At 36.4% G+C, this 27,367-nt stretch overlaps 1 protein-coding gene across 5 annotated transcripts in view; it reads right to left on the bottom strand.

Annotated features, from left to right (window-relative positions):
• Positions 1-27,367, bottom strand: part of Agtpbp1 (ATP/GTP binding carboxypeptidase 1) — a 196,411-nt gene that overhangs the window by 151,719 nt on the left and 17,325 nt on the right. For 3 of the 5 annotated variants that reach the window (XM_078047392.1, XM_078047393.1, XM_078047391.1), the window contains exon 2: positions 23,935-23,999. In XM_078047392.1, the coding sequence (XP_077903518.1) occupies positions 23,935-23,966 (32 nt within the window). In that variant the 5' untranslated portion in view covers positions 23,967-23,999. Of the gene's footprint in view, positions 1-8,669; positions 8,736-22,368; positions 22,438-23,934; positions 24,000-27,367 lie in introns of those variants that run through there. The other 2 variants (XM_078047394.1, XM_040285607.2) reach the window with 2 other exon arrangements.

Below are 27,367 nucleotides of genomic sequence, written 5' to 3'. Positions count from 1 at the left end.
GGAAATTGTACAACTTGTTTCAAGGTGACCTCCATGGTTAGGCCTTGGGAGTATGCATGCCAGTTGATAAACTAATAGAGACTGATATAATCTCATATCATTCCCTATTTGCAGTATTAGCAAACTTTATTAGCATTTTCAAACACCAGTTTTTAAACTAAGATCTCAGAGGCATCTGGATCAACAATCATACAGCTCAAAGCTTGATATAAAGGCGTTACAAAGTCCGAGTAATTCTCTTCCCATCCCTACCAGATCTGGCTGAAATCTAAGGTTTTCCCTCCCTTAGTAGGTAATTTTCTCGATGTCCTTCTTGCACACACACTTATCTGAGTATAAGTTTGTAAATCATAATTTAATTGTTGCTCCAACTCAGTGAATGGTCCCATCCCAGTCAATATTTCTTTTTTTTTTTATTGTTGGTCGTTCAAAACCTTACACAGTTCTTAATATATCATATTTCACAGTTTGATTCAAGTGGGTTATGAACTCCCAATTTTACCCCGTATACAGATTGCTGTATCGCATCAGTTACCCTTCCATTGATTTACATATTGCCATTCTAGTGTCTGATGTATTCTGCTCTCTATCCTATTCTCTACTATCCGCCCTCCCCTCCCCTCCCCTCCCCTCCTCTCTCTCTACCCCCTCCACTGTAAATCATTTGTATTATCTTGTCTTACCCCTCCTTTCCTCTTATATGTAATTTTGTATAACCCTGAGGATCACCTTCTATTTCCATGCGATTTCCCTTCTCACTCCCTTTCCCTCCCACCTCTCATCCCTGTTTAATGTTAATCTTCTTCTCAAGCTCTTCGTCCCTACCCTGTCCTTGGTTACTCCCCTTATATCAAAGGAGTTATTTGGCATTTGTTTTTTAAAGATTGGCTAACTTCACTTAGCATAATCTGCTCTAATGCCATCCATTTCCCTCCAAATTCTATGATTTTGTCATTTTTTAATGCAGAGTAATACTCCATTGTGTATAAATGTCACATTTTTTTATCCGTTCATCTATTGAAGGGCATCTAGGTTGGTTCCACAATCTTGCTATCATGAATTGTGCTGCTATGAACATTGATATAGCAGTGTCCCTATAGCATGCTCTTATTAGGTCTTTAGGGAATAGATCAAGAAGGGGAATAGCTGGGTCAAATGGTGGTTCCATTCCCAGTTTTCCAAGAAATCTCCATACTGCTTTCCAAATTGGCTGCACCAGTTTGCAGTCCCACCAACAACGAACAAGTGTACCCTTTTCCCCGCATCCTCTCCAGCACTTGTTGTTGTTGGACTTCATGATGACTGCCAATCTTACTGGAGTGAGATGGTATCTTAGGGTGGTTTTGATTTGCATTTCTGACTGCTAGCGATGGTGAGAATTTTTTCATGTACTTATTGATTGATTGTATGTCCTCCTCTGAGAAGTCTCTGTTCAGGTCCTTGGCCCATTTATTAATTGGGTTATTTGTTATCTTATTGTCTAATTTTTTTAGTTCTTTGTATACTCTGGATATTAGGGCTCTATCTGAAGTGTGTGGAGTAAAGATTTGTTCCCAGGATGTAGGCTCCCTGTTTATCTCTCTTATTGTTTCTTTTGCTGACAAAAAACTTTTTAGTTTGAGTAAGTCCCATTTGTTGAGTCTAGTTGTTAACTCTTGGGCTATGGGTGTCCTATTGAGGAATTTGGAGCCCGACCCCACAGTATGTAGATCATAGCCGACACTTTCTTCTATCAGACGCCATGTCTCTGATTTAATATCAAGCTCCTTGATCCATTTTGAGTTAACTTTTGTGCATGGCAAGAGAAAGGGATTCAGATTCATTTTGATGCAAATGGATTTCCAGTTTTCCCAGCACCATTTGTTGAAGATGCTATCCTTCCTCCATTGCATGCTTTTAGCCCCTTTATCAAATATAAGATAGTTGTAGTTTTGTGGATTGGTTACTGTGTCCTCTATTCTGTACCATTGGTCCACCTGCCTGTTTTGGTACCAGTACCATGCTGTTTTTGTTACTATTGCTTTTAGTGTAGTTTGAAGTCTGGTATCACTATACCGACTGATTCACACTTCCTGCTTAGGATTGTTTTTTTTTATTCTGGGTCTTTTATTATTCCATATGAATTTCATGATTGTTTTATCTATTTCTACAAGAAATGCTGTTGGGATTTTAATTGGCATTGCATTGAACTTATGGAGAACTTTTGGTAATATCACCATTTTGATGATGTTAGTTCTGCCTATCCATGAACGGGGTATATTTTTCCATCTTCTAAGGTCTTCTTCTATATCTCTCTTTAGGGTTCTGTAGTTTTCATTGTATAAGTCTTTCACCTCTTTTGTGAAATACTTTTCCCAAATATTTTATTTTTGGGGGGGATATTGTGAATGGAGTAGTTGTCCTCATTTCCGTTTCAGAGGATTTGTCACTGATATACAGGAATGCATTTGATTTATGCGTGTTGATCTTATATCCTGCCACTTTGCTGAATTCATTTATTAGCTCTAATACTTTCTTTGTAGACCCTTTTGGGTCTGCTAGGTATAGAATCATGTCATCTGCAAATAGTGATAATTTAAGTTCTCCTTTTCCTATTTTTATGCCTTTAATTTCTTTCGTCTGTCTAATTGCTCTAGCCAGTGTTTCGAGGACTATGTTGAACAGAAGTGGTGAGAGAGGGCATCCCTGTCTTGTACCAGATCTTAGAGGGAATGCCTTCAATTTTTCTCCATTCAGAATGATGCTGGCCTGTGGCTTATCATAGATTGCTTTTACAATGTTGAGGTATGATCCTGTTATCCCTAATTTTTCTAGAATTTTGAACATAAAGGGATGCTGTACTTATTTGAATGTTTTTTCTGCATCTATCGAGATGATCATATGGTTCTTATTTTTAAGTCTATTGATGTGGTGAATAACATTTATTGATTTCCGTATATTGAATCAGCCTTGCATCCCAGGGATGAATCCTACTTGATCATGGTGTATAATTTTTTTGATATGTTTTTGAATCTGATTCGCCAGAATTTTATTGAGGATTTTTGCATCTAGGTTCTTTAGAGATATTGGTCTGTAGTTTTCTTTCTTTGAAGTGTCTTTGTCTGGTTTAGGCATCAGGGTGATGTTGGCCTCATAGAATGAATTTGGAAGTTCTCCCTCTTTTTCTATTTCCTGAAATAGCTTGAAAAGTATTGGTGTTAGTTCCTCTTTAAAGGTTTTATAAAACTCTGCTGTATACCCATCCGGTCCTGGGCTTTTCTTAGTTGGTAGTCTTTTGATGGTTTCTTCTATTTCCTCTATTGTTACTGGTCTGTTTAGGTTGTCTATATCCTCCTGACTCAATCTGGGCAGATCATAAGACTTAAGTAATTTATCTATGCCCTCACTATCTTCTATTTTATTGGAGTATAAGGATTCAAAATAATTTCTGATTATCTTCTGTATTTCTGAAGTGTCTGTTGTGATATTGCCTTTTTCATCCCATATGCTAGTAATTTGGGTTCTCTCTCTTCTTCTCTTTGTTAGCATGGCTAAGGGTCTGTCGATTTTATTTATTTCTTCAAAGAACCAACTTTTAGTTTTGTCAATTTTTTCAATTGTTTCTTTTGTTTCCATTTCATTAATTTCAGCTCTGATTTTAATTATTTCTTGCCTTCTACTTCTTTTGCTGTTGTTTTGCTCTTCTTTTTCTACGATTTTGAGATGAAGTATGAGATCGTTTATTTGTTCGTTTTTTCTTTTTTTAAGGAATGAACTCCAAGCAATGAATTTTCCTCTTAGAACTGCTTTCAATGTGTCCCATAGATTCTGATATGTTGTGTCTGTGTTTTCATTTAACTCTAAGAAGTTTTTAATTTCCTCCTTGATGTCTTCTAAAACCTATTGATCATTCAGTAACCTATTGTTCATTCTCCAAGTGATGCATGATTTTTCCTTCCTTCTTTTATCATTGATTTTCAGTTTCATTCCATTATGATCAGATAAGATGCATGGTATTATCTCTACCCCTTTATATTGTCTAAGAGTTGCCCTATGACATAATATATGATCTATTTTTGAGAAGGTTCCATGTGCTGCTGAGAAGAAAGTGTAACTACTTGATGTTGGGTGGTATAGTCTATATATGTCAATTAAGTCTAGGTTGTTAATTGTGTTATTGAGTTCTAAAGTTTCCTTATTAAACTTTTGTTTGGAAGATCTGTCCAGTGGTGAGAGAGGTGTGTTGAAGTCTCCCATGATTATTGTATGGTGGTCTATTAGACTCTTGAACTTGAGAGAGTTTGCTTGATGAACATAGGTGCACCATTATTTGGGGCATATATATTTATGACTGTTATGTCTTGTTGGTGTATGGTTCCCTTGAGCAGTATGAAGTGTCCTTCTTTATCCCTTTTGATTAACTTTGGCTTGAAATCTATTTTATTAGATATGAGTATGGACACTCCTGCTTGTTTCTCATTTGTGAGTGGTATGATTTTTCCCAACCTTTCACCTTCAGTCTATGCATATCTTTTCCTATCAGGTGTGTCTCCTGTAGGCAGCATATTGTTGGGTCCTGTTTTGTGATCCATTCAACTAGCCTGTGTCTCTTAATTGGTGAGTTTAAGCCATTAACATTTAGGGTTATTATTGAGATATGGTTTGTTCTTCCAGCCATATTTGTTTATCAATGTTACTAAACCTGATTTGTTTTCCTCTTTTATTACTTTCCCCCCTTTACTGTCCTACCTCCCACTGTTGGTTTTCAATGTTATTTTCCATTTCCTCTTCCTGTAATGTTTTGCCAAGGATTTTTTGAAGAGATGGTTTTCTAGCTGTGAATTCTTTTAACTTTTGTTTATCGTGGAAGGTTTTAATTTCATCTTCCATCCTGAAGCTTAATTTCACCGGATACACGATTCTTGGTTGGAACCCATTTTCTTTCAGTGTTTGAAATATGTTATTCCAGGATCTTCTAGCTTTCAGAGTCTGTGTTGAGAGATCAGCTGTTATCCTGATTGGTTTACCACTAAATGTAATCTGGTTCCTTTCTCTTGTAGCTCTTAAAATTCTCTCCTTATTCTGTATGTTGGATATCTTCATTATAATGTGTCTAGGTGTGGATCTCTTATGATTTTGAACATTCGGCGTCCTATAGGCTTCTAGGATTTGGGATTCTATCTCATTCTTCACGTCTAGGAAGTTTTCTCGTATGATTTCACTGAATAGATTGTTTATTCCTTTGGTTTGGAGCTCTGTGCCTTCCTGTATCCCAATGACTCTTAAGTTTGGTCTTTTAATATTATCCCATAATTCTTGGATGTTCTGCTCATGGTTTCTTAGCAGACTTGCTGAGCTGTCCATGTTCTTTTCAAGTTGAAATACTTTGTCTTCATTGTCTGATGTTCTATCTTCTAAGTGATCTACTCTGCTGGTAGTATTCTCAATTGAGTTTTTAAGTTGGTTTATTGCTTCCCGCATTTCTAGGATTTCTATTTGTTTGTTTTTTATTACCTCTATCTCCCTGTGAAATTGATCTTTTACTTCCTGGATTTGTTTATGTAGTTCCTTGTCATTGTGATCTTTCATTGTCTGATTTTGCTGTCTCATGTCTTCCTTGAGACTCCAGATCATTTGAAGCATGTATATCCTGAACTCTTTATCTGACATTCCATCTGTTGCAACTATTACCTCTTCTAAAGTTGAGTTGACCTGCATTGCTTGTGGTCCTTTCTTTCCTTGTCTTTTCATACTGCTCGCGTTTATTTCTGCTTAGTGAAACTGTTGTGTTTTTGAAATTTACCCCCTATTTATTTATATTGCTCTTGTATAGTTGGGAAGTCTCCCTTGCAGGGCAGGTAGTGGCTGTGCTCCTCCTCTAATGTGGGTGGTCTGTCTATCACGCTGGTCGGTCGCAGGTATGCCCCCCCTGCGAGCGCGGGTGGCGGCTCTGCTCTGCCCCCACTCCAATTTTGGTGACGTAACTACCATGCCCTCGGGTCATTGGTCCTGATCTGGATGTGGTCGGCAGCTCTGCTCGGTCCCCACTCCAATTGGTGTGACGTGTCTAGCACGCTGGCAGGCCTCTAGGCCTGTTCCGCCGGTGGGTCGCAGGTCTGCCCACCCTGCGGGCTCGGGCAGCAGTTCTGCACAGCCCCCACTACCAATGGGGGTACCTGACTGCCTCTCCAACGGGTCGCTGAGCCCCCTCCAGACACGGGCGGCGGCCCTGCTCCACCCCCACTCCAACCAGTGTGACGTGACTGCCTCGGTGCTACGTGTCCACCACGCTGGCAGGCTACCAGGCCTATCCTGCCAGTGGGTCACAGGTCTGCCTACCTTGCAGGCTCAGATGGCGGCTCTACACAGCCCCTACTCCAAATGGAGTTACTTGGCTACTGGGCTGTCGGGTCGCTGGTCCTATTCTAGGCGTGGGCGGCTACTCTCTCTTCGGCCCCAGCTGCAGTTGGGGTTTCATGATACCACGCCAGCAGGTCACTTGGCCTGCACTAAGCGCAGGCGGCAGCTCCACACTGCCCCCCCCCGGGCCTCCACAGCACCCAGCAGGGCCCGGTCCGAGAAGCAGTCACTGCAGGTTCCCCAGGCCTGGGCCAAAGCAGCTTCAGGAGCCAGAACCCGGCCTCTCCGATCCCGACGCACGCTCAGCTGGGAGCTGGCTCCAAGGAGTGACCCCCGCGGGTTCCCCAGCCCCAGGCCAAAGCAGCTCCGAGAGCCAGAGCCTGGCCGCTCCAAGCTCTCCGAACTCGGTGCACGCTCCGCTGGGCGCAGGCTCAAAAACGCAGTCCCCACAGGCTCCCCAGCCCCGGGCCAAAACTATTCCGGGAGTCAGAACCCAGCCGCCCCGAGCTCAGCGCATGCTCCACTTGGAGCTGGCCTCCACACGCAGTCTCCGCAAGTTCCCCAACCCTGGGCCAAGGCAGCCCCAGGAACCATAATCCGGCCGCTCAAAGCCGGGCGCACGCCTTGCCAGGAATGAGCCCCCAGGAGTATTCTCCACAGGTTCTCCAGTCCAGAGCCTGAGAAATCTGTCTGCGAGACGCAGGCAAATACCAGCCTGAAATCACCTGTTCCGTAGCTGAATGAGCTGAGATGAGTAGAAAACAGGGATGATTACATCATTTCTCCAAGATGGCGGCTGCTGTCCTCCTCCGTGGTCCGACCGGTGTTGGGAACCGAACTGGACCGCTTCTCTCCTCTGTCTCAAAGCCGGAATTCAGCACTAAGCGCGGCCATTGTACCACTGGCGGGAGTCCCCAGAATCCGCATTGCTGCACCCCCGCTCCGGCACCTCGCAGCTTCCCAGCGCACCGCAGACTCCAGCTGCGAGGCGTTCCGCCGATCAGGCAGTGTGACCCTCCGTGCGGAGAAATCGCCCGCGACCGAGCTCCCGTGGCCAAACCACGCGCGATGGAAATCCGTCCACTAGATTCTGGAGCACCTCAATTTCACTGGAAATTCTCAACAAGATAGCCTTCAGCCGTTTCACCTCGTCTTTCTCCCGCTCAGTGACGCGGCGCACTGGGGTGATGCACTCCCTTCGCCGCCATCTTCCTTCCAGTCAATATTTCTAATGTGATATGTATTCCATGCATTCTGTTAGTCTCTGCCTGCTTGGTGCAAAATTCCACCCATCTAGATTTCCACAGCAAATACTCACCTCCTGAAAGCCAAGCTTTTGCAAGGGTAATCCAATCCTTAAGCGGCAGGGCCTCATTACACACTGATTCTATCAAGCTTGGAAGGAAAGGCAAGTTCTGGCCATACATAGAACATGCAAATTTATATTCTTTAAATGGTTTAAAAAGAATATATGCATGGATTCGTACACTTTGGTTTGGATTTTGCGGATCTAATTGCTCAAAAATTATATATAATTTGAATCCTGTTAAATCCTCCCCAGCTACTCTGGCAAAGGCCCTGCTGCAGCATCAGGGACCTTAATTTTTAGTCCTCCTGGAGGGACAGGATGGATCATTGAAGCAGGACCATTGTAATATAAATTACTGAGGTCTGCTACCAGTTCATCCTCGTCTTCAGACTGAGAGTCTCCATCAGAGTGCTGCAGAGCAATCTCTCCCTCATATTCCTATATCTGTATCTAACAAAGCATACTCTGCCTCTGGGTTGTTTCCCTGCCTTTCATCACTATGAATGGAACATGCTTTAGCTCTGCCCTTAGGTCTTCTGTCTTCCGGCAGGCCTGTCCACTAAGTCTAAGACTTTTAACTGTGTTTCTAAGGAATGTGATTAAATCTCCCAAGGACCTCAGTCCAATATTTTAGTCTGAATATAAACAGACTAAAATATTGTATTACTGTCCAAATTCTTTCTACATTCTCAATTGTGCACATTAGCTGAAATACAACCAGCCTGCAGCTCCCTGACAAGTTTTTCCCCAGTATGTAAATCAAGCGAGTCTTCCTCAGAAACCTTCCCTGATCGCCTCTAGGAACTGAGCAAGTTGGGCTGCTTCACAGATTTTCCCCTTTGCTTAATGATAGTTTTGAGAATAGCTAAGTAAATTTCCCTCTCTGTAGAGAGAGAGTTCCCCAAGCTTAATGTATCATGCTATAAAAAAAGATTCCTTTCTCTTCTTTCTCTCAATAAGCTAATCCAGAGAGAGATACAGGGGAGAACTGGAGGGAAAGGAGAGGGAACCAAGTACCCACCTGTACTCTTCCTCTTTTGGATTGCTGGGACAGGTCCCTGTTCCAGATGCAGTTCTTCCTCACACCCTAAGGTTGCCATCAAAAGAATGGGCTGGTTGTGAAATAAAAGCTAGGAAAATAGTACCATGAAATACACACAAGAGCCCAGAAATAGGCTTTCAGAGGCGGGGGCAGCGACAGGCTAAGCTGACCAGAGGGGTGTTATTTTTAGCGGTACAGATCAAAAGGGATCAATAGGAGCTTCTTCACAAAAAAACAGGACAGGGTGAGGATAAGCAGACTGTTCTGTTCTTGGGACATGTCCACCTACAGTGCTGTGCTGAACTTGTGTTGGAGCTAGATAAGAAGTCACATGAACTAGGCATTCTCAAACCAGCAGGGTTGCTGCTGGGAGTTCCTGATACCAGACTTTCCTATCCAATGGCTTCCATATCATTTTAGTTCACACACATTTCACAGATGGCTCCCCACAGGACGCAACACATTTATTTATTTATTTGTTTGTTTGTCTGTTACGGATCCAACCCAGTGCCTCACACGTGCTAGGCAAGCACTGTACCACTGAGCTATAACCCTAGCTCCTTGATAAATATTTTAACTTAATCAGTTTTAACTGGAAATATGGTAAAATAACTCACATATAACAAAGATTTAGAGTCATCATTAGTTTAAGAATTAAAAAAAAAGGATTCTCAAGAAGTTTGAGAATGTCTGTTTTAGGATTATCTTGAAAATCTTGTGTTCCCGATCTAAAATCAATTCTTTCTCTAAAAAGCCCTAATTCGTTTTGGTGATAAAAGGTATTTAAGACACCAAAACTTGTGTATACATAACAAATAATTTTTTCCTCTTTTTTCTTTGTTTTGTTTTGTTTTGTTTTTACAAATTTCTGTAACCCAGAGTTGGGAAAAATATGCATTCACAGAAATTCTGAAAATTGATAACTCAAAATTTTGTTTTCTCCAATTATTTTTTGAAAAGTTCATCAGTTATTACTTTTCTAGCTAATAAAATATTTATTATTCAAACTCAAAATAAAACAATTCATACTGAGCATAAAACTGAACATAAAATAGGTCTTAATCCATTTCAAGTTAAGAATTTGTTCTGTCAGTATCCCTGAGAAGTTTAAAATAAATTACATAAACATTCTGAACATAACACAGGTCTTAATCCTTTTCAAATTAAGAATTTGTTCTGTCAGTATCCTTGAAAAGTTTAAAATAAATTACACCATTAAAAAATATCTGCATGTAAACAATTCTTTTGTGAGGATTATGTTCTTCCAAATGATGGACAGAAAGATGGATGGATGAAATTTTTTTTCTTTTGGTACCATGAATTGAACCCAGGGATATAGCACCACTGAGGTATATCCCCCATTCTTTATATTTGTTTATTTTGAGGCAGGGTCTCGCTATGTTGCTTAGGGCCTCACTAAGTTGCTGAGGCTGGCTTTTAACTTGAAATCCACCTACCTCAGCCTTCTGAGGTATTGGCATGTGGCACCTCACACAGCTATGGCTGATTTTTTTTTAAGTAGGCAAAAAATAGAAAAAGAACCTAGCTAAATCCTTTTACCACTCTATTTCTATTTTTCTCACCTATAAAATGAAAATTAAACAAACTATACCCCCCCCCCCCCGCGCAACTTATCTCTAAAATTTCAAGACTGTTTTCACTAAAGTTGAGAGTCAGGGAGTGAACACCAGAGGGCAGCTCTGTCTCTTGTCTGATGTTAGGCTTTGGAAAATCTAAAAGCAGTAAGACCAAGATAGAAGAAAAACAGGTATAGAATGAGCAATTTCAGATACATTTTAAATTTGAGTAACATTACCTATTAACATTAGTAACATTATGATTGCCTTACACTATTTTTAGATTAATCAAAATAAGGCTGATGGTTACTTTGGGAGGTTTCATTTATAATCGTCAATGTTATTCATGGTATAGAGAGAAAATCATGAAATTGAAAATGAACAATGTGAAACACATAAAATCAAGTTAACGTCAAATATTTAGGGGCATTATCACTTAAATATGTTTTTCATCATAGTGATCTCATTGAGTTTACATTGTCTTAGAGCTATTTTCCTGAAAATAAAAATTCTCTCAGATATTACTAAAGTCCCAAAGACATTATCTTTGCAATAAATATTTTCCAAGCAGAGGGCATGGGATATAAAATGCATCTTCACTTTATAAATAAATTGTATTACCTTTATCACCTTAAAATATATAATGAGCCAGGTGTGGTGGCAGACATCTGTAATCCCACATACTTAGAAGGCGGAGGCAAAAGGATCCCAAATTTGAGGCCATCCTTAGCAACTTGGCAAAACCCTTTTTATACAATTTAAAGTGGGATGTGTAGTTCATTGGTAGAGTACACCAGGGTTCAATCCCCAGTACAATGGGGATAAAGGAGTAAATGTAAAATGAATAGAGGTAATAAAGACAAACAAGATTTAAAAAATGATGGCAAAAAACTCCATTAAAATATATTAAATTTTAGACTTAAATAGGAGTCATAGAAATTAATGACTTTATTTTCAAACTACACATTATTTTTCAGGAACATTTGCTCCTCATTTAGAATTATTATTCTTGCTTTAATGGCATTTTTACCGTTTCTCTCCAAATACCAAGCACACAACTTTTCCTCCATCTTATGTAAGTTTTATATGTGTGTATGTATATGTGTGTATATATATGAATATGTGTGTATGTATATGTGTATATATATGAATATGTGTGTATGTATAAATTACAAATTAAAATTGATAAAAATTTTAATAGCTATTCATTAATTCAGTTAAAATAATAAATTCATCACATAACACATTTTTATGAAAGATCTATGTTTCCCAAAACAAAAACTATAGAGAATAGCATTATTTTACAGTATCACAAACTCCTTTTAGTGTCGAACTCAAGAGAAGACAGATTCTCCTATCTACTCCTGTGCTCAATCTGATAGAAAAGCACACATAATGCAGTCTCTGGAAAACTCCAGTTTATACTCATGAGAGTCTCAGAGTAGAAAAACTTTCAGTATTATTATGAAACCTGTGTGATCTCATATGCTTGATGTCCACAAGGACATTTTCAGAACCCTTGGCCTACATCACACTGACAAAACAAACAACTCTACAATCTACTTGGTTTAGTCTACACAACAAAAATGTAATTCTTGCTCATATTACAGGTTCAGTCAAAGAGACAGAAATAGAGGGAAACAGAAAAACAGAGGGAATTGTCAAGTGGTATACTAACTCTTTTAATTCTCATCAAGAAATTATAAAATAACACTTCAACTTCTGTCTCACTAACTAAGCAAGTCACACAGTCACAAATGAACCTCAAAGAAAATACAATTCTTCATGTGCCCAAAAGGAAGAGAACTAGAATACCTATGACCAGTCTCTATATTAGCACAGTAGGTGTGGCAAGTATCAAAGTTCTAACCAGTAATGTAAGCAGATATGAGATATGCAGCTTTCCAGGTTTTGCCCCTTAGAATAGGATGTAAATCCTTTTCCCAATCCAACTGGATATAAGATGGTGAGAACTAAAGAAAATGCCTTGGACCCAGAGACAGAAGTCACATATTGAGGAAAGCAAAGCCACTGTACCAGTTTTTCAACCACCACCTCTACGTTAAATAAGACCAATAAATTTGAATAAATTTAGCTACTATATCCTAGGGTCTCTAATATACCAGCTTAGCCTATTCCTAAACCAATACAATCCTATATTAAACACACTACATTTTTTTCTCTGAACCAAAGTAAATGTTGATACATAATTAAATCAACTATAATCGTGAGAGTAATAAAATAGTACACATCAAGGCAACACCCTTAAAGTGAGGGGAGGGAAGGTTAGAGTAGCAGAGAGGAGGGACAAGATCAAAACATGAAACATGTAGCAATGGAAATTACACAGTGAAGCCCATTAATTTATACAATATGTGCAAATGATTACAATTTTAAAAAGATAACACCCTTAACAAAACACAATGTAAAGACACTGGAGCATTTGACAAAAAATAGATAGAAATAGATTACTCTACAAATAGGGAAAAGATAATCCACTTTCCATTTTGACACTATAAATACACCTAAAACTGGAACAACAGTGATCGGCATATTCTGAAAGGCATACTATTACCTTTTATCTATCTTTACCAAGAGGCCAATTAAGGAAGGAAAAAATGTCAACTCTTTTTGGAAGTGCTTTATCTGTTACCAAAAATTGATGTCCAATGCTTTCACTACCATATTCAAGATATTTGATAATTTCAATTTCTATTTCCTTTTCAACTAATATTGTTTAAGAAGGTTCTAATTTTTAAGTGGCCATGCTTTATTGTTAGAAGCAGTCTAATTCTTTTTCTACCATATAAATAATTTGATGTTTTTTTAATAATGAGCTTTTGAGCTGACTTTTTTTTTCAGTTGTAGATGGACACAATAACTTTATTTTATTTATTTATTTTGTGGTGCTGAGGATTGAACCCAATGGCTCTCTCATGCTAGGCAAGCACTCTACCACTGAGCTACAACTCCAGCCCCAAATGATTTGATCTTTTTACTCTGCTTCCCAAAAGACTATCTTTAAGGTTCAAACTTTTCTAGAATATGTATTGGTGTTGACTACTCTAGTCAGTTTCTCCTGACAAATCCTGTGTGTTTCAAGTCATTATTCCCCTCCTTCCCACTACCTAATCAAAAGTAGTATTGAAATGTTTCCAAAAACAATACATAGCCTATTCTATTGTTTCAGTTTTCTTCACTGGAAATTACAATTACAAATATAGTGAATTTCTCTTGCCAGTTTTCCATGTCTAACATTTTTTCTCTAATCTCTTTTTAGATCTCCATTAAATTGTGTTTACTTTCTCCATTACTAATGTCTTTTGCTATGCTTTTATATTAAACTTTGTGCTTCTCCTAATTTAACCATTCTTTCTGTGATAATTTTATCTTTTTTCTTATACTGCCTATTCACATTTCATCTCTTCCTGCTGAATGTTAATGTTATCTCTCGCAGTTTCTCCTCCGCTTCATGAAATTCATCACAAAGTGAAATGAACCATCAGGGTTATTTTGTTTTTATTTTCATCTGCAGTAGAATAATTCCATGAGAATTTTCACCTGATTCATAAGAATGTTACTTGGACCCCTCTGTGAGATGTTAACCCTCCCACTTTCCCCCCTTTTTTTAATGGTACATTTTGATTACTCATTGAATGAACCAAAGTTTCCTTGATCAGTAACGTACAAATTCCTGCAAAAAGGAAGTAGAGGAAGGTAAGAGCAGTAACCCAGACTAATTATGTCTCACAATTCAGTGGCTCTCTGTCCTTTGCTGCCACAAACCACAGAGACAGACTGCCTTAGATAAATACTATTTACTTATATAACAAATCACCTGTTTGATCTGCTTCTATGAACCAATCCAGATCCAAGAAAGATTGTGCTTTCAACCCTATACAACCCAGCTCTAATGCACTGTAAAACCATTACAAAACAATTCAGAGCCTACCCTAACCCTTCAACAAGTATATTTTTACTGGAACTTTCTGAGATCTGCTATTCTGAGCCCGCTGATTCCTCTCTCTGTGTAGACTCTATTCCAAGTCGTTTCTGCTGCATTTCACAGCCCTTTATACATATTGCTGAGTTTGCAAGTAATGTTCCCTCTAATTTTGCCATTACTGAAATTTCAAAAGCATGGGGTCATTTAGTTCTCCTGGAGTTTGTGCATTTTTTTATAATTTCTAATAAGGGATGGAAAAAACACAATTGTTCAGTAATGTTCAAACAGGAAGTTTAGACATACAATTTTTAAATGTCTTCTAGGTCATGTAAACGATAACAGATGAGACAAAGTAGAAGCAAAGGAATAGGTGAGGAGACTATTTTGGTAAATTAAGGAAGGAATAAGGTAAGCCTGGTCAAGGAAGTGACAGAGGATATAGAAAAACACAGATTAGTGATAAACTTTTAGTGATAGGCATAAAACCAACAGGATTTACGAACAACCTGAATGTGGAGTGCTAACAAAGAATGCCAAGTATGACACTTGCATTTTTGCACAGCTGGAATACCATTAACCAAGAAAGACTAACACTGAAAGATGAAAAGATGTACAAAGTTTCAGTCTGGGCAACACACTATGTTGGGAGAGCACTGTGAGACTTCCAAGTACCAATGCTTAATAGACATCCAGGCATAGAGGAGTTGATCTCCACAATAGGTGAGATATAAATCAACAGGATTCAGATGAAATTGCTTCAGAAAAGTATATAGGTTGAAAAGAAGTTTAGGATTGAGCCCTCAGGAATACTTAAAGAGTTTCTACAGAGAAAAAGGTCCCACAAATAGATTTAGAAGCAGTGGCTAAATGAAGTAAGAAGAAACACAAGAGACACTAGTACCACAGAAACCAACTGAAGAATGTCAAATAGAAGAGGAAAATATTCAAAACAAATGTCAAAGTGCTCCTTAGAGGTTAAATAAGGCAGAAGCCTCCCAAAAAGAAATCCATTGGATTACCAACTAAAGGTAACTTCAAACCTCCATATGTCAAGATGGAAAGACAGAAATAAATGAAGTGAACCCAAACAATTACCCCAATGTATAACCTTGAGTATTCCAGGCAATGTTGAAAGAAAAAAAACAAAGACTCCTTGAACTGAAAAGACAAAGCTAAAAGTCCAGGAAGATCAAGGTGTCTAAAATTTGAAAGAGAAACTTTTGAGAAAGAGTGAGATTCACAGAACACAAACTCCAGAGTTCTGCAGAGGGCCTCCCTTAAATATACAACTGAGTACAGATAAGCACCTAAGTGTGAGGAAACTACTCAAGGCTAAAAAAAAAAAAAAAAAAAAAAAAAAAGAAAGAAAAGAAAAAAAAAGAAACACCTGAAAGGACTGGAGATAATGCTGCCAAGTACTTACACAAGACAGGGAATTGTGCCTGTTCCCAATGCTCAAAATGGAAAATCTCATGATCAATAGGGCACTGGGTAGAGTACACATAGGAATCTTGTCTTAATAGTGAGTAAATATTTAGTCATTGACTGAGAATAGCTCTAGTCACAGCTAACAAATACTAAAAGTAAGACTCAAAAGATTCCAACTGGTGAGGCTGGGGCTGGGGCTCAGCGGTAGAGCGCTTGCCTTGCATGTAAGAGGCACTGGGTTTGATCCTCGGGACCACATAAAAATAAATAAACTAAAGATATTGAGTCCATCTACAACTAAAAAAAAAAAAACTTAAAAAAAAAAAAAGATTCCGACTGGTTTCCAAGTAACTTAACCACATTCTAGAATATGGTACAAGAATATTTAAGGAACACAAAAATGTTCAGGATGACACAAAGTAAAATACACAATAAAAAACTACCAGGCATACACAGAAACAGGAAGTACAATTTATAATAAGAACAATCAACCAAAATATACAAAAAACTGACATACACAGTAAAATTAACAGACAAGGATATTGAAAAGGGTTTTAACTCTTTTATAACTGTGCAACAAAGTCACTCAGAAAATATAAAAAAGACCCAACTCAAATTACAATGAAATATACATTGTATGAGTTCCAGAAGAAAAGATAAGTAAACTTAAAGACACAGCAATATAAATTATCCAAAACATGTGCAAAGGGAATTCAGGGGGAAAAAATTAAAAGACCAATAAGCTCTAGGATATTTTCAATGAACCAAATACATAAGTAATTGAAGATACTAAAGGGGAGGAGAGAAGGAAGAAGACAAAAAAAAAAGATAATAAAATTCTCTTAAGAAAAAAAATGATAAACACAGTGGCATATTAAACTTCTTTAAAACATAACTGACTGTAAACAAAGTTATTTTGAGGGTTCATAGCATATGTAAAAGCATATATAAAAATGTGCCAAAGGTTAGGAAGGAGGAGAGAGAAGGTTTTTATATTACACAGGAAGTAACATATCAAATAAAGATAATGTGGTAAGTATACTTGCTATATAGTATAAATGCTACAGAAACCACTAACATAAAACAGAGTCCTAGCTAATAAGGAGCTTAATAACACCTATGAAGGAAATAAAATAAAATTTTTTAAAACACCATTCATTAACTAGTCAAATATAAATTAATAGACGAGCAAGAGAAAGTGAATTGTTTCAAAAAACAATTCCAAGCCAAGATGGCTTCACTAATGATTATTACCAAATACTTTAAACAAGAAATTAATACCAAATTTATGCAACTCTTCCAAAAAAATTGAAAAGGAAGGAATATTTATTTCACTGTTCTAATATTCTATGAGGCCAGCATCACCCTAATACAAAAATCAAACAAAAATATTACAAGAAATCAGCATATCAATAAGCTCCATGAACACAGATGCAAACATTCAAAAACAACCTTTCAGCAAAACAATATAACGATATAGAAAAAGAACAATAATATAACAAGGAAGTTTATGAACATTACAGGAATGAAAGGTTGGTTTAACATGAAAATATTCAATATAATTTACCTATTAACAAAATGAAAAACCTTACAATAATCTCAACAGATGAAAAACCATTTCACAAAATTCAACATTGATTTTAGATAAAAGCTTAGCAAACTAGAAATAGGTGGGAATTACTTCAACTAATTAAAAAAAAAAAAAAAACTTCTACAGAAACCTAAAGCTAACATAATGCTTAAAGGTAAAAAGAATGAATGTTTTTTCTTCTAAGATGAGAAGACAAGAATGTCTAATTTCACCACTTCCATTCCATATTGTACTGAGGGATCTGGTCAATGTGATAAGAGAATAAAAACAAAAAACAGACATTCAAGTTGGTAAGGATGACATAAAACAGACTTTGTTCACAAATAGCATGACTGTTACAACCTCCAGAAATTCACCAAAAAAAAAGATATCTGAATTAATAGAGCATACAGCAAGGTCGTAGTACACAAGAATAACACACAGAGATCAAGTATATTTCCATATACAAATAACATTTGGAAACAAAGATTAACAATAACGTGAAAAAAATGAAATAGGGATAAATTTGACAAACTGAAAGAAAGAAAGTGCACTGAAAACTATACTACCAAAATCAAAAAAAGATCATAAATTATAAAAAGATATCCCATGTCTCAGGGTGAGAAGATTCAATATTATTAAAATGTCAATTTTACCCAAACTAATCTACAGAGTCAAGGCAATCCCAGTAAAAATCCCAGCATGCTGATTTTTCAGAAACTGTCAAAAACTGATGCTAAATTCATATGTAAATGTAAAACTTTCATTTCATCAAACTTTAAAAAAAATATAATGAAAGACCAAGACCATCTGATTTCAAGATTCATTCTAAAACTACAGTTACTAAGGCTGTGTGATACTGACACTAATACTGACAACTAAATCAATGGGACAAAACAAGAGCCCTAACATATACATGAAAAACTTATTTTTGAAAAAGGTGCAGAGGCAATTCAGTGGAGAAAAGAAAGTCTTTTGAAAAATGGTGCTGGAACAATAGGATATCTATATGGAGAAAAAAAATTCTATCCATACTTTATACCATATATAAAAACCAAATCAGGATGGTTGTATAGACTTAAATGTAAACCTAAAACTAATTGTTAATAGAAAACATTGGTATGAATAGGTTAAGCAAATATTTCCCAGATACAAAGTCCATGAAAAAAAACAATAAGCACATCATCTAAACTAATAACTTTGAATCTTTAAGATACTGTTTTCAATACGAAAAAGATAAGCAACAGATTGAATGACAATGTTTGCAATTCAAATACCTGACTGAGGACTTGTATCCCAAATACATAAAGAACTTACTCTATAATAAAAAAAATTAATGGGAAGATTTCAAAATATTTGTCACAAAACAAAATATATTAAATATAAATAAGTGCATGAAAAGATGTTCAACATCATAAATCATTAGGGAAATGAAAATTAAAATCACAGTGAGATCTCCATACCTGGATTAAAATAGGTACAAGCTAAAAAGAACAACCATAATTACGTGCTGGTGAGAAAACAGAGGATCTAAAACTCTCATCTATTGCTGGAGGAAGTATTATATTGTACAATCTTTCTGAAAACAGGTTTTGGCAGTTTCCTAAAAATAAAGTACAGACCTACCATATGATTCAGCCATTCCATTACTTATCCAAGAAAAAAGAAAGCATATATCCATACAAATACATAAATAAATACTTATAACGGCTTTATCTATGATAACCAAAATATAGAAATAACACAGTTACTAAATAAATGAATGAGTGTATCATACAATGGAAACACTACTCAATAATCAAAACAACTATTAATGATAAACACTACAACCAACATGAATCTAAAGAGAGATGAATCTGAACTACAATTGTACTAAGTAAAAGAAGCCAGATTCACACTACCACCTTCTAACCCAACAACCCCCACAAAAGATATACTGTGTGGCTTCGTGTATTTAAAATTCTAGAAAAGTAGGACTAGGAATATAGCTCAATGGTAGAGTACAAGGCCCTGGGTTCAACCCTCAGAACCAGGGGGAAAAAAATTAAAATTCTAGAAAAGCAAAAACCCTGTAGTGACAGAGAGCAGATGAGTGACTGCCTCGAGTGAGAGAGAGGCTGAAAGTGAAGGAATACAAAAGAACACCAGAAAACATCTGGATATGCTGATTATTATATTGATTGAGAAGATGGTTTCACAGGTATATAACATAGGTCATATGTAATATATGTCAAAGTGTGTAAAGATAAAATGTATTAAACTGTATATACTAAATTTATGTATACAGCAGTATGTTGATTATACATCAACAAAACTTTTTGAAATTATAAATGGCCAAATAAGAAATAACAGTGAAGTGAACAGAGTAAACTCTAAAAAGGAGTCTAGGGGAGTACTAAAGGAGATTTAGATTGTATTTATAGACTATCCCATAATTCCTGGCTTTTAAAGAAATCAGGTAAATCAGATAGTAACAAAAGCACAGAATCTAAATATTGCAAAGCCCAGATTACGTTAAAATGGTACGAAATAAGAGTTAACAGATTCGGAGCTGGGCCTGTAGCTGAGTGATAGAGCACTTATCTAGCATGTGTGAGGCATTGGACTCAATCCTCAGCACTACATTTAAAAAAAAAAAAAAGAGTTAACAGATTTAAGCCAGGCATGGTGGCACATGCCTATAATCCCAGCAATTCAGGAGGCTGAAGCAGGAGGATCACAAGTTCAAGGCAAAACTCAGCAACTTAGCAAGGCCCTTAGTGAAATCATCTAAAAAAATTTTTTTAGATATTTTTTTCTTGCATATGAACACAATGCCTTTACTTTATTTATTTTTATGTGGTGCTGAGGACTGAACCCAGTGCCTCACTCATGCTAAGCAAGCGCTCCACCACTGAGCCACAACTCCAGCCACTCATCTCAAAATTTTTAAAAAATAAAATAAAAAGGGCTGGAGATGTGGTTCAACGGTAAACTGTCTCTAGGTTCAATCTTTGACACCAAAAAGAAAAAGTAAAAAGAGTTAGAACACAGATAACAGTATTGCTTTTTAACAAGAAAAGGGGCACATTCTCTGGAATAGTAAATAACAGGTGGATTAAGCAGAGAATGAGATCAAATAAATACAATGCAAGTATATAAATAAATACAATAAGTATATAAGTACAATGCAAGAAATGTGAAGATAAAGCATTGTATTATCTCTAGGATATATGAGAAAAGGTCATTTGCTCAGGATATATATGTGATACACTTGAGAATTTCAAAGGTTTGAAGGATATAAAGTATAAATTAGTACAAAAACTGGGGAAACACACTTTCCAAAGCACAGTAATAAGACTATTAGGGCTTGGTTCAAGTTGATCAATAATTTTAATGATACCTGCCAAAAAGCTTGTTCATCCTCAAATTTCGTTTGGCTGCTCAATTAAGGTTATCCAGGGTAAGGACTTTGTCAGGTGAGGGTAATGGAAAAATACAAACTGAGGTGAAACATTTCAGGTACCTGTAAAAGTGGACATTAGATTCTACAGCAGATAAGACAGAAGGAGATGAATGAGAGAAATAAAATCCACAGATTACAGCTCTAAGATAGGTGAAAATCCTGCAGTATAGATATTTTAGCAGAGAAACTGAAAAAATAAAAGATTGCAGTTGTGGAAGAAACTGAATCAGTATTCTGAATGAGGATTTTTCTGGTGATAAGATTTAAGCATGACCATGACAATGAAGATTGGTGTGTACAGAAAACCTGTACTTCTTGTATTTTACAAGTTTTGCTTATTTAATTTAAATTAACGACTACTAATATGGCTCCCCGCCCCCGGTACTAGGGATTGAACCAAGAGGCACTTAACCACTGAACCACATCCTAAACCTTTTTTTGTATTTTATATTGAGATACGGTCTCACAAAGTTGCTCCAGGCCTAAGTTGCTGAGGCTGGCTTTGAACTTGCAATCTTCCTGTCTCATCCTCCAAAGCCACTGGGATTACAAGTACATGCCACCACACCCAGCCAATATGGTCTTTTTTAAAAACATATTTATTTTTTAGTTATAGTTGGACACAGTATCTTTATTTATTTATTTTTATTGGTGCTGAGGATCAAACCCAGGGCGTGGCACGTCCTCTACAACCCCATCCCCCAGCCAATATGGTCTTTAAATTTACAAATCAAATGAATCCAACAGCAAACTTTGTTTAAATTAAACAAGTCTGAATATTCCACCACTTCTCCAGATTTTCTATAAAGAAAGTTTCAACTCAGGCTTGCCTCTTTAAGTCTGTATTACACAATAAACACCTACTTATGAGTACCTTATTTTCTAATTTTATGTACCTCATAATTTAATACTTCACCATGAAGTGAATAAGTCACCATACTGCATTTGTTCTTTAATAAGTTTATGAGCTTTGTGTAAACAAAGAATAGGGATCTTTTTAAGAATACACTCAACTTCCATTTTCTTCAAAGCATCGTATTAAGCGTTACATTTGTGTTTCTTTTCTACTCTCACAGATTTATTACCAAGTTAGATAAAAGTATTGAATAGCTAACTCATGATGGAGAAATAGATTGAAAAAGGGACAAAAGAAAAATGAAAGTATCAATAGAAAGCCTCTGGAGACATGGAAATAAATATACACAATAAATTTTCTGTGGAAACTGGTATGGCTTTGATCAAGTTTGATGAATGAAAAATAATTCAGAACAATTCCTGTATTCAGAGCTATGGAAGATATTTATATAAATCCTCAAATAGTCTCAATATACTATACAATCCTCCCTCATGCCTGGGGGCAGGGAGGAGAGGGAGAGTTCCAGGATCCCTGCAGATACTAAGACCCATGGATATTCAACTGTCTTAAGTAAAACTGCACAAGATTTGCATCCTCTGGTATATCTTAAATCATCTCTAGATTACATATAATACCTAATGCAATGTAAATGCTATGTAAATAGCTGTTTAACTGTATTATTTGAGGAATAACAAGAAAAAAGTCTGTACAAGTTCAGTACAGACACAATTTATTTTTCAAATATTTTTAATCCACAGTTAATTGAATATACAGATGCAGTATAGTGGCTACAGAGGGCCAACTATACTATAAAATGGGAGAAGAAAGATTTTGACCCCTTTCTATTATAATTCACCTTATTGCATTCAGCTTTCTTCACAGAGCAATATGACAAGTATTACCAGAAATTATAATTTCCTTTAGATGAAGATCATTTATAGTGATCCCAATTTAGACAGCCTAAAACAACAACAAAAATAACAATAAATATCCAGTGAATATCATTTCATGAGGGGGGAAAAACTGAACTTAGGAGACAGAGGTTTTCAAACTTTCAAGTGACTTTACATTTTTACTATGTTCTAGTAGATAGTTTAGCTATCAGTAGAAATATCTTACTTATTTAACCCAATTGAAAAAGGCTGGTATTCCTTTTGAAAACACACACACACACACACACACACACACACATCCCACACCCCACACACAAAATGCCTAGTTTCTTTCCTATAGAAATTATACAAGAAACTATACAAGAATATGAACAACATAATTTGCTATGATATCTTACATCTTACATAGTTAATAAATAGAAAACCTAGCAATTTAAGGAACATAACTTATCTAAATAAACTGCATGTATACTACTCAGAATTAAAGAATACCCATAAATGCAAAGTTGCAGATATGTAAACATAAAATACAACACTACTAATAAAGCAGGAAATTTTATTATCAATATTAATAGACCATAATTGACTGAACCAGTCAGGTACTAGTTAATCTTCACAAAATTAAAATAGCACTATCAGGGACTGGGGTTGGGGCTCAGTGGTAGAGCGCTCACCTAGCATATTCGAGGCACTGGGTTTGAGCCTCAGCACCACATAAAATTAAATAAATAAAGGTACTTTTAAAAAATAGCATTATCATTAAAATAATTTCACAGAAGAGAAAACTAAGACAATAACAGAGGTAAGCAATTCCATTCAAAACTGTATAATAAGAAAATTCCAATACAGGGCTAGGGTTGTGGCTCAGTGGTTGATTGCTTGCCTTGCAGGCGTGAGGCATTGGGTTCAATCCTCAGCACCACATAAAAAATAAACAAAGATATTGTGTCCATCTATAACTAAAAACAAAAATTTTTTTAAGAAAATTCCAATACAGAATCAATCACATTTCACTAACTTTTAACTGAAAGAAACATGTCCAACAGAAAGAATATAATGTACTTTAACTCAGAGGTCAGTTAAACTTTTTCTATAATGGGCCACTCAGCACATATTTTAGGCATTGTGGGCTATAGTATGTCAAAACTACTCAACTTGGCAATCACAGTACAAAAGAAGCCGCAGACAATGTTAATAAAAGGGTAGAGCTGTGTTCCAATAAAACTTTATATACACTGAAAATCAATTTTCCTATAATTTCATGTCCCAAAATACTATTATTTTTTTTAATTTTTTAACCATTTAAAAATGTAAAAACTATTCTTAGACCATCGACCATACAAAAACTGAAGGTGGGCCAGATTTGACCCATTGGTTGTTTGCTGAATCGTACTTCAACTAAAGAATATCAATAAAATACAAAAATAATATACTACTACTTGAATATTTTATGAAGTATTTGGTTTCAAGTAATTGTGTTGTGTATTAGTTCTGTAATTTAAACATACTAAGATTCAAAACTACAGTACCTTTTCTCGGGTATCACTTTCAACTTGCTCATCTTGAGTTACTTCATTTCACCATTGCAGATAATCTACAAGAAAAATGTTAAATGATATTAAATATGTTTTCCATACATTAGATGTCATAAAAGCCATATAACTGAAAAATTACACTATGGACAATCTAACACTGAAAATCAAAAGAGAATGAGTGATTCTGGTCAGATCACTTCAGGGTACAATGTGTGACTACTAAAATATCTAAAAATCAATGAGGAAAACATAATCCAAATCATGGAGCCACAAAAAAAGCAGAAACCATTGGGTGCAGTGGTGTAGGCTCCCAGGAGCTAAGACAGGAGGATTGCAAGTTCAAGGTCAGCCTCACCAATTTAGGGAGACACTAAGCTGGGGACATAGCTTAGTGATTTAGTATCCCTGGGTTCAATCCCTAGTACCAAAAAAAAAAAAAAGAAGAAAGGAGAAACCAAGCATAACTGTTTATGATCACAGTGTAAAGATTCCTTTTTGGGGGGGGGGGGTTGCTTTAATTCTAGTTCCAATGTCCCAGTAAAATTATAAGAAGGAGGAGATATTACTTAGAGAATGGATGTGTTATTTCATGCCACTTTGGTAGTGACAATAAAAACATTTTTTCCCAGCAGCAATGTAAGTAGACACCATTATGAAATTCCATGCCAGCACATTTAACTGCACACATCATTTACAAAGAGATGTAATATTCCACTATAGTTGTTTATTTTTGTTTGTTTTGTTTTTCCCCTGCCTCCCTCTGTCTTACTTCTTTTTAAAGATTCCTTTTGAGACAGTTCAAATCATCATTCTTTCAAAATTCCTCCTTAAAGTCCTCAAACCAATCACAGCATCCTATGACTAGTATACTTATTGGCCACTATTCAAAAAGTAGCCCTAAGCTGGTAAATATGTGTGGTTATCTCTTTATAAGAAAACTTTTTAAATTAATAATAACTTGTTTAGACAGAGTAAAAAAACTTCTCTAATATTATCTTATTTAATATACTTACTGCACATTTTCAATAGTTTTCATCTTTGGCAAGCATTCATTATTGACTTTAAATAATCTTATATCTTGATTCACACAATTTTTATAACTTTTCAGATTTACATTGCAACTATTCACCTTAAAATATCCTAAATGTTTAATTTTATACACCAATGCTTACTGAAGCAGAATTTTGTGGCATTACTAGAAAATGAAAAAAAATCACTGTGAATCTAATAAATTAATCACTTTTATACAATATTTAGTAATGCTGCATTTAAAGGAAAACAAAACATAACAAAAAATCAGATTTCAAATTATTCTCTAAATTGAGAAGATACAAGAATTCTAAATTCTATCATAGTCAACTGTATTTCAACAGTTAAATGATTCAAACTTGCAGTTCATAATAAAATGCTTAACCACGGGCATTACTCTCCTCTCCTTCCTGAAATTGGATTAAAAAGATAGTAAAGAAAAAAAGTTATGTTCAAGGCCACAGCAACAAGAAAGGAATCTAAGGGGAAAGGGGTAATGAGAACTCTGCCCAGAAGAACCCAGGAAACTAAGAACCTGGAGACTCAGAAATGCCAAAACTGACTGCTGAGAATATCATCCTACCTCCTCAATCTCTCCATGCCCCACCATCATGGAAAATGATCAATAAGCAGGCATCTGACTCTGACAAATAATCTTGGAACTGATCACCTTAAAGAATCCTGTTTTCTGAAACTTAAAATTATTACAGGAAAAGGCCAGCACTGAGCCTTACACCCTAGAACAAAGCCAGTGTAGTGCTTATACTCTGCTTTTTATTGCTGAAGCCTGAAGCCAAAACACTTCAGGAAAAGAAAAACTTTCTGTTGTGAAAGTCTGTGTTAATTTCAGGATGGAGTAACAAAAAGAGCAGGTACTTAGAAACATAAGTGCTGGATTTCACCAAGTTTGTAGCTTTGCCAAACAAGTATGACAAAGTGAGAAAGGGCAAAGAAGCTGAATGTGTTTGCCAAGGAGTAATTATAATAACTGACAATGGAATTTAGGTATAATCTACCTTTTCCCCTTTATTGGGTCACTTCTATAATCATAAAATCATGCTGTTATTTCTGGGTATTATGGGGGGAAAACCTCTCATGCTCCCATTCTTCAATCTAGCTACTATCCCTTTCCTCCTGAAAGCAGCAAATTCTTTACACATTGTCAAGTCCTCCTCTTTTTGTTCTCTCTTATACACATTTCAATCAGGCTTTCCCCTCTCCACTTCATCAACACTGCTCTTATTAGTAACAATGACCTATATATAGTCACTAAATCCAACTGTCATTTACTAGTCATCTTACTATCCTTTCAGCAGCATTTGATACCATGCCCTCTCCATTGAAATATTTTCTTCATTGGGCCTTACTGTTTTCTGCCTACCTCACTAGAAATTTATAAGTTGCCTTTCCTAGAAAAACCAGGAGTCGGTTCTATCTTACCTCTTCTAATCACAGTCTCTTACTTACACATCTAGTTTTATGACTGCTCTCAAACATATGCACTTGATCTCTAATAATATCACACACATAACAAATCACTGATCTCAATATTCCCTTCAAAGTGTACCATACCCTAGCTTCCTTCATCTGATTAAAAGACAATTCTGCATTTGTTAAACTGCTCAAAACCTTGGCTTCATCCTTGTCTCCTGTTTTATAACCCATACCCAATCCATCATGAAGTCTTGATCATTTTACTTTCATATATCCAAAATCTGATCACTCACTACATACAAGCACGGCCCCGCCACAGTTTTCATTAGTCTCCCTTCTACCTTTGGTACCCTATGGTTTATTTTCAACAAAACATTCTATGTGATCCTTTTAAAATTCTTAGGTGGAAATCTTGTCATTACTCTGCTCAAAGCCCTATAATGCTATTTCAGTGGGCACCCCATACCTCCCAGACCTCATGCTTCCTACAACTCCACTCATTCATTCTATGGACAGGCTTCCTGGCTTTCCTCCAATATGCCAGACTCACTCTCACCTTAGTGCCTTTGCTCAACCTATTCCTTTAGCCTGGAATGTTCTTCTATCAGACAGCCCAATGACCAACTCCTATCACTTCCCTGCTCAAATATCACCTTTTCAATAGGGCCTATCCAAAGCATCCTATTTAATATTGTAAACCACCACTAGACTTTCATATACCCATCATCTCTTGCCTACTTTGTCTTCTTCCAGAGAAGTTATTGCCTTCTAGTGTGGGAAGATTCAAAACTAGCTGAAAATTTTTGGTAAGGTCTGAATACCAGTGTCCTCACTCCCCCCTCCAAAAACAAAATACATATATTGACATCTTAACCAAAAGCATGAGGGAAAAGAGCCTTTGGGAGGTAATTAGATCATCAGGGTACAGCTCTCAGAAAAGGTATTGTACTTATAAAACAAATTC

The sequence above is a fragment of the Ictidomys tridecemlineatus genome, chromosome 4, assembly GCF_052094955.1.
Source record: "Ictidomys tridecemlineatus isolate mIctTri1 chromosome 4, mIctTri1.hap1, whole genome shotgun sequence".
Taxonomy (NCBI): Eukaryota; Metazoa; Chordata; class Mammalia; order Rodentia; family Sciuridae; genus Ictidomys; species Ictidomys tridecemlineatus.
The sequence above is the reverse complement of the archived record's forward strand: the minus strand, read 5'-3'. Positions and strand labels throughout refer to the sequence as shown.